Source organism: Callithrix jacchus, chromosome 10 (genome assembly GCF_049354715.1).
Source record: "Callithrix jacchus isolate 240 chromosome 10, calJac240_pri, whole genome shotgun sequence".
Classification (NCBI taxonomy): Eukaryota; Metazoa; Chordata; class Mammalia; order Primates; family Cebidae; genus Callithrix; species Callithrix jacchus.
In genome coordinates this window covers 84,656,854-84,664,862 of record NC_133511.1, presented here as the reverse complement: position 1 = coordinate 84,664,862, position 8,009 = coordinate 84,656,854, and the positions used below count along the sequence as shown (strand labels likewise).

Sequence of the window (8,009 nt, the reverse complement as noted above, 5' to 3'; positions counted from 1 at the left end):
AAGTTCAGAATTTTGAAAAGATCAAGATCTTGCTTGCCTCTGTAGTGTCCAGGGTTCAGAGCTAGAAGGGATTGATCATCCAGCTTACTAAATTTCAAACATACATTTTTCAGTAGAATCCTTCCAAAAACAAAACAAACAAACAAACCTACAACCTAAGAAGCTACTAGACTTGAAATAAGAATAGGAGGTTTGAGCCTGCCTTCCCTCATTCCTTTGCTACTCCCTCACCAGGAATCTCTGTAAAAACTAATTTGGAAATGATTGATTCATCCAACCACCCATATGAGACTTGAGTCTCCTAAATCACATCCCCACAAATGTGCAACACCTCTACTAATGGCATATCCACCACCACCCAAGGCTTCCCTTTCTACTTCTGGCTTAGAGCATTGTCTGTTAAGTTGCAAATGCTCCTGGAGTAGGGTGACGCATTATTCTGCCAGGGCTTTACATCTAATGAATGAATCAGCCAATCTAATCCCATTGCTTCCAGCTGTTCAACTAAGCCCAGAGTCCAAGATTTGGGAGATGCTTGAAGGGAATCTGGATCATTTTGGAGCATGCAGCAGGTCTCAGGTGGGGAGGGGAGGAGGTGGGCAGCAATAGAGGACATAGGGTAACTAAGGGTCACCAAGGGTGCTGGGCACCTGTGCACAGGGGAGTACATGAAGGCTGAATTTGGACATTGGCAAATACTACCCATCCCCATCCTCCTAAACCACATCCTCACCCACATCAGGGAAGTGAGACACACTCCAACCAGCAGAGCATCACCAGAGCCAGGGAGCCAGCCTGGCACCAAGATGCACTGCCCAGGACTATGACTAGGCTGTGAGGACAGCCAGAGACCCTGGCACCACACAGTCTCTCCAAAACAGGCACGTGCCACACAGGCAGACAAGCAGGACAGCCAATGGCTCTTGATTTTTATTTTTTTTCACATGGGCAGCAGAAGATGGAATTGTCCCATCCTTGCTCCCCTTGCATTGAATGTGCCTTGGGTCTTAAAACTCCGGAGTGTCATCGGAGCCCCCTCCTCTTGCTCCTAGTGTAGGAGAGGCAAGGAGGAAAGCATTGTGTGTGTGTTGGAGGGGAGGGGTCCCAGCTCCCTGAGCCAGCTCAGCACCCCTCAGCAGCTCCCTGAGGCCCTCTCTCTGTGAGACATTTGACAGACAGCAGGACAGAGACATACGGTAAATAAAAACAAGGGCAGACTGGGAAACAGACTACACACACACACACACACACACACACACACACACACACAGAGGCTGGCCCCTTCCTTTGGCATGGTTCCCCCTAGCCTTGGGGATAGGATCTAAGGGTGGTATATGGGACCTGAGTTTTGGGCTTGCCTGAGAGAGAGATGGGGCCACTTGAATTCTTTAGACCCCAAGCTCTGAGACCAAAGTTCTCTCCTGCCTAGCCTGGACCCACACGTCTTCACAACCCCACCCACCACTTGGAGATGGAGATTGTTCAAGTAACAAGGATAGAAGAGGGAAAAGAAAGGGAGGCTCCACTCTCATTCAATCTCCCCAACTAGGGGCCTGTGAAAGGGGCTCCTGGGTCTGAGTCTTCTCAGTACAGATTCTCCCATTTCCCTCAACTCTGTGCAGATGAGAAAGTGGAAGAGTGGGTGAACCCAGCACTGCCATTGGTCCTAGGCATAACACATGGCGTCAGACTCTTCCACCTAGTAGGGGAAGGGGGGTGTCAAGAAGCTGAGCACCATCACCTTCCGGGGGGCTTTTTAAAGTCCTGATAGCGTAGAGGTGGGGAGAGGTCTACTTCTGGCTCCAGTCAGGGGTTAGGCTGGCTCTTTTAGCTCTCAGCATTGTCCTGGACCGCAAGTTCTGCCAGGGAGATCCTTTTCCAGCTTCCCCACTCCAAAAATTGCAAATTCCGCAGGCAGTACCTGCTGCCCCAGGCTGGCACTGCAGCCATCCTGATCCAGCTCCTGTAGGTGCCCAGGATCTGGGCCCCCACCCCAGGAGGAGAGAGGGGTGACCAGACCCTGGCATCTCAGTTGGCCTTGCTCAGTCTATAGTCTTCCACAGGCTCCCGGCTTTCGACAGCTGACAAGGCGATGAGCATCTGGGCCGCATAGTAGGTGGACATGATGACTGCCCGAGAGTAGGGCACAGGAAAACAGAATTTGTTGAGGGCGATGGTCATGTCTGAGATGATAAAGAACAGTGCGCCACTGCCAGCTGCCAGCTCAGTCCAGCGCCAGTCTGCCCCAGCCAGCTGCAGCCCTGCTACAGCTCGCCAGCCCATGAAGCTGATAAGGGCCACATAGACCCCCACCAGGTAGGTGAAGGCACCTGAGAGGCACGGGTAGAGGAGGGCATAGCACAGGCCTGACAGCCCTGCCATCACCAGACCTGTCCGAAGAGCCAATGGCCGCATGCCAAAGGCTGAGGCGTACAACATGTGGGTCACAGCAAACATCAGCAGACCTGGGGGTAAGAGGGGCAAAGGCAGCTGAGGGCAAGCTTGATGAAAAATGAGTAATGGGGTGAGAGTGGGGATGGATATAGGGAAGTGGAGTGTTTGGGATAACCTAGCATCTTTGCTTTGAGATAACAGAGATAGGAAGGTCTAAAGTTAAAGACCACCACCCCAGTCCCCTAAAGGACTCTGGAACTCATCACTAGCTACCCTGCAGAGGTTATCTGCTAACAGGGGCCCTCACAGTCCCTAGCCTTAGAAACCCTCAGGTTCCCCATACTCTGGTTCAAAAACTCCCTCTTCCAAATCTTTGCCCCCAGCCCAGGACCCTCTATCCCCCAGCCCCAGGACTCCTCCCAGGGCACTATGATGGTCACTGACCATGCACGAAGTATCCTTGGTCCTGCCAGATGAGGAAGGCATCACCTATAGCAGAGAAGACAAGCCCCACAAAGATGCGGGTGGCACTGGGGTGGGTCAGCAGGAATCCCAGGCCATGGGCCAGAAGAAAGAGCCAGAGGCAGAAGATGGGCAGGCACTTGATGAGGGCGCTGACCCACGATGGGCTAGATGAGGGCAGCCAGAGCACAAAATACACGCAGGTAGCCTTGAAGAACGGCACCAGTTTGGGTCCTTCACTCTTCACCTGGAGGACACAGGACAGCAGCAGCACTCAGAACTTGGCAGCTTACAGCCAGCACCCTCAGCCTAGGTATCCACCCCAGAGACACTCCCACCCACACCCCCCACCTCACTTCCACCCCAACCTGGGAAGACTGACACAGAGAAACCTAGCCTGGCCTGCTCCTACCAGCCAGCAGGGTGTGGCCAAACCCATCACTGCCCTGAGGCTCAGTATATTAGGAGGGGAAAGGGCTCCACTGTTGTTGCCATCTGCCTCCACTCTTGGCCCTGAGGCTGGGCTGGAATAGTCACTCACTAGGCAGCAAACAGACTTTAGAATAATGTCCCCTTCTGCAGCCTAGTGTGCTTCTCCCTTCCTGCCCCCTCCTTCTCCCTCCTCAGGGCCCCTTCAGCCCCTCTCTGTGCCAGCAACAGCCCCAGCTGTCTGGAATGGAGTGAAGTCAGTGGGAAACCACAGAGACGCCTGACTGGCCAACTCGTGATCCTGAGCATGAGGCCAGGGCACAGCCTTAGGGCCCTGGCAACACCAGGTGTGTGCCAGGAATGTGGGAGGGCAGGCAGTGCCAACCACCTCAGCCTCCACAGCCTCTCTCCTCAACCAATCTGTTCCTCAGCCTCCACTCTACCTGCCCCAGACTAAAGGTGGCATCAAGGGCAAGGAGAGCTATGTTAGGGATGCTGACAAGACAAATGGACCCATGAATTGGGAGCAAGAAAACTGTCCTTCAAACACCAAAGATTTCAAGGACTGGGGGAAGAGAGGGTGTGTGTCAGTCAGCCTCACTTCCCAGAGAACAAGAGCAACTCAAGGCACACCAGAAACAGGCAGGAACGGAGGAGGGGTTCTCTTCCCAGCTTCTGATCTGGAGCCAGCAGACAGGCTGGGAGATGGGGAACTGAGAGGGGGAAGTTAGAGCAGCTGACTTGGTCTCAGCCGGATTAGCAGAGGGCAGCTAAAGAAAGGTTGTACCCAAGGCCACTACAGGCAGAGTCCAAGCTGGGGGAGGGGGCTGCTTCGATGTTCTGAATCTGTGATCCTTGAAGCTCCTTTCCTTGGGTTGCTAACAGATTCCCTGAGGGCAATATGGAGCAGCTGGGGTTTCTTGTACACCCACACTCTGCCCAAAGTGATTGTGTCTGTCGCTAGGTGAGCTGTCCAGCACAGGACTCAGGAAACACTGGGACTCCCAGACCACCAGGTACACAAGGACTGATCAGAGTGTGATGAGGAGGATTGGGAAGAGGAAGATGGGTGGGTCCAGGGTCCAAGCCTTTCCTTGTTCTGCCAGAGGCAAGAGCAGGAAGAAGGGATGACTTCCACTTCCCATGGAAGTTAAGGCTGGTCAGGGTAGGGGCATGGTCGGAGGAGGAGGCTGGGGGGATGCCCAGACCCACAATGCCCAGCAACCACCTGCCAGCCCTTGGGAGCATCAACCTCCACTCCATGCCCTCCGCGGCCCCATATTTTCTAGAAAGAGATGCCAACAGTAGCTGGGGAGACCCTGACAGATACAGAGAACCCAGCAGTAGAATAAGGAGGATGGGGAGACGAAACAAAAGGTTCAAGTTGAGAAAGTCTGAAAAGGAGAAGGTGTCATGGAGAATGCCTCCTCTTCCCCCAGCGCTTTATCAGTGCTCCTTAGACTCGGGGCGTCCACTGACTTGTTTATGAAATGAGGAGAGTCAGGAAACAAACTTAGGACCGCATTCCCAGGAGGTCCTTGTCACCCTCCCAGCCTCCCCCCACCCTCTCCCACGCCTCCCTATGGTCCGCCTACGCAGAACCCTGAGGCCCGCAGCGGTCCCCTCCCTCAACCCCGCCGACCCGCGCCAAATACGCGGAGATCAACAAAGTCACGCTTCCGAGTCACGTGGCCACTGTTTTCCTCCCTCATGCGGGCGGGCAGGGGGCGCGCGAGGAGGGGCGCCGCGGGTCTGAGGAGCGGGGGGCGGTGACAGCGCCCGCCTCCCGCCGGCGGACGCCCGCCGCCGCGGGACCTCCGCCCCGCCTCGGCCCCCAGCAGCTCGGCCTGCCAAAGCCCGGTGGCCAGGCCGGTGGGCTCCGGCCGCGCCGGACACTGGCTTGCTTCCTCGCTCACTCACCACAGTGACCGGGGACACCATGGCGGCGGCGGAGGCGGCGGAGGCGGCGGCTGGCACCCAGCTTCGGGCTGCAGCGGCCAGGACGCGCCTGCGGCCAGGTGAGCCGGCGACGACTCTACAAAGCCGGGAGGGACGGACAATACCTCCAGAGCGCCGGGCGCCCGGGTTCTGTCAGCGAGCCCCGTGACGTCACCGCAGCCACGGCCAATGAGCGGGCGGGAGCCTGGGGGCGGGGCCCGGCTGGCGGCGCCGGCCAGGCCCCCGGCTGCAGCTCGGAGAAATGAGGCATCTCCCAGGGGTCAGGAGGCGGGGGGCCCCCACGCCCCGCCCCCCTCGGGGGGCAGTGCCAAGGCGTCCACGGAACGTGACCGTGACCCCGGTGTCTGGGTGAGGACTGAGCTTGGCTCAGAGACAAACACATTGATGTCCTGGACGCAGAGCCACAGATATTTTCTCATAACCCAGGAGCAAAAGGCAGACAGATTCCCTTAAGCTTTTAAACATGTAGTCCACCCCGATACAATTGCAATTAGACCCACAATCTTCACTGTGTATCAACACACATCCAAATGATCGGCAAACGCACAACCTTCAACTTGAAAAGCAGCAATGGTTCTACGCAGCTGCCATAGACCCATAATCGTAGCATATATACTCACACATACAAAATCACAATTACTCTTAAGCACTCAACAAGTACACAGATGCAAAACCAACAACCACAAATTGACACATATCCTCCACATAAGAATAGAGACATACACAGGTGAGCGAGCAGCAGCTCATTTACCCATGATCCTAGTATAGAAACAAACACAAATAATTGCCCGTAGGCACACACCTCTTACAACTCAGAGGCAACTGCCACACATACAAGAGACCACCAAGAAAGACAGGCAGACCTGAGCAAACTCAAGGACCCAAAGGAACATGAGTTAAAAATACCTCCCAAGTGGATCTAGTGTTGATTTTACATACACTAAAGGACACAGTCTCATTCAGAGCCGTGCATGTTCAGAATCATTGGAATTACATGGATAGACAGGTAAGTGGTCAGATGGACTGAAATCTAGTCCCAGTTTTGTCACGTCCATGCTGTTAGGCTGGGTGAATCACTTTCCCCCTCTGGTCTTGATTGCCTCACTTAGAAGATAAGTACATGATTTCTAAGGTTCCACCTAACTCTCACATGTGTAGGATGAGAAAGAAGAAACACTGCTGGTTTTAGGAAATTTAAGTCTAGCGGTCCTGGAGATGGAGATTTCAGCTATATCACAAAGGATGGGCAAGTGGTCTGTGATCTGCTGTTGAAGGGCAGCAGCTGTGTGTCAGGCTTTGGGAATTGGAGGGAAGTGGGTGACCAGCCCTAATTAGCAGCCATAAAGGAGTTTCAAACATCCTGGCATGGTGGCACAGGCCCTCGTGCTGGTCCTGAGCCTTGTGCTGTTTGGGCAGAGACCTGCGGGCTGAAGTCTATGAGCCCCTCTCACAATGGGTCTCTTCTTTTTTCTTCTGAGTCCTACTCAGTTTTCCCTAAAGTCTGTGCTGTTGACCCAACACCTACTCAGAGGGGTGATAGTCCTCTTCTGGTGAGATAATTGGCAACCAGAGATTCAGAGCCCAGTGCAACAAGAGTGAGAGTCAAGGCTTGGAACAGGGATCAACCAGTTCTTTCCCCATCCCCTCCAGTCCCCTTGGGCATAAACTTCTAAGGGTCACTGATCTCTGCCTACTCTACCTTCTTTCCAGTTAGGGACTTCAGGGAGACCACCTTACCAGAATGAAGGACTAGAACTGCTGCCCCAGGGCTTTGTCTCACACACACACACACACACACACACACACTCCTACAAAGTGTGCTTCCTAGAGAGAACACGGATCTGAGAGATAGAAATGCCATACTTAGTCCTAGTGCTCCTTCTCCGTGACTCACTACTGTGGTTATATGATTGAGCACATCATTCCATCTTTGGAGTTTCGGTTTCCTCATAAATAAAATGGAGGAAATGGGCTAGTAAAAGAGGCAAACATTCCAATTTTCCAGCCAAACCCTCTAACATCACCTAAGGGATATTCTCAAACAGAAAGTTTCAAAGTCAGGGCATTTTTCCTTTCTCTAGACCTTAGTTTGCCTGTCTATAAAAATGAGAAGGTGGACTGTATCAGTGGTTCTCCACAAATGGTACCTATCAAAATTACTTGAAAAGCTTTTAAAAACATAGATGCCCTTGCCCCACCCAAGACCTACTAATTAGCGGCACCAATTTTAAGAAGCTTGCATACACGAATACCTAACTATACAAAACATGAGACTTAGAACTCCCATCTACAGGTTTCAACTCAGTGCTTGATTACGCAGTAGGCAAACTAATCATACACACGTTGCTCACAAAGCAGAGGCATCTCCCCTCCATGCTGGTTTCTCTCCATTTGCCCTCCCACCACCTAGATTCATTCTTGGCTCTTCTCTACCCTGTCCTGGGAGCCTGAGCTCTATGGACTGTATCTGCAGGGATCACCAGGCTCTAGCTTCTGGTTGCGTTCAGCCAGTGAAAGTCAAAGGCAGGAGAGGTGAGCATGGATGAGGCCCACTGGACCAGGCTGAAATTCTGGCTGTGGCCAGGCTCCTCCGTGGCTACAGCTCCAGGCCCCCTCCCTATACCTTCAGGCCAAGGGTGGCAACAGTTTCCTGCTGTTGCTAGTCTTTTTTTTTTTTGAGACAGGGTCTCGCTCTGTCACCAACGCTGACGTGCAGTGGCACAATCTACGCTCACTGCAACCTCCTGGGTTCAAGCAATTCTCCT

General features: G+C 53.5%; 1 protein-coding gene across 2 annotated transcripts; it reads right to left on the bottom strand.

Moving 5' to 3' along the window:
* Window positions 1-912: 912 nt before the first annotated feature.
* On the bottom strand, window positions 913-5,378 carry TMEM86A (transmembrane protein 86A). 2 transcript variants are annotated; one of them, XR_004731337.3, is made up of 4 exons: window positions 5,206-5,378; window positions 2,839-3,103; window positions 1,922-2,465; window positions 913-1,048 (listed from the first exon to the last, which is right to left on the bottom strand). XR_004731337.3 is itself a non-coding variant. In XM_002763935.5 (3 exons), the coding sequence occupies exons 1-3, from the start codon at window positions 5,224-5,226 to the stop codon at window positions 2,029-2,031; spliced, it is 723 nt and encodes a 240-aa protein (XP_002763981.1). In that variant the 5' UTR covers window positions 5,227-5,378; the 3' UTR covers window positions 913-2,028. The 2 variants fall into 2 exon arrangements, 1 of the variants encoding a protein (XP_002763981.1); XM_002763935.5 differs by having other exon boundaries at window positions 913-2,465.
* Window positions 5,379-8,009: the final 2,631 nt, after the last annotated feature.

Excerpts from the sequence above, each read along its gene's own strand:
- TMEM86A (XM_002763935.5), bottom strand. The coding sequence starts at position 5,226 with ATGGTGTCCCCGGTCACTGTG. Across the intron at positions 3,104-5,205 it reads TGGTGTCCCCGGTCACTGTG|GTGAAGAGTGAAGGACCCAA; the intron begins GTGAGTGAGCGA and ends TGTGTCCTCCAG. Across the intron at positions 2,466-2,838 it reads CCAAGGATACTTCGTGCATG|GTCTGCTGATGTTTGCTGTG; the intron begins GTCAGTGACCAT and ends TCTTACCCCCAG.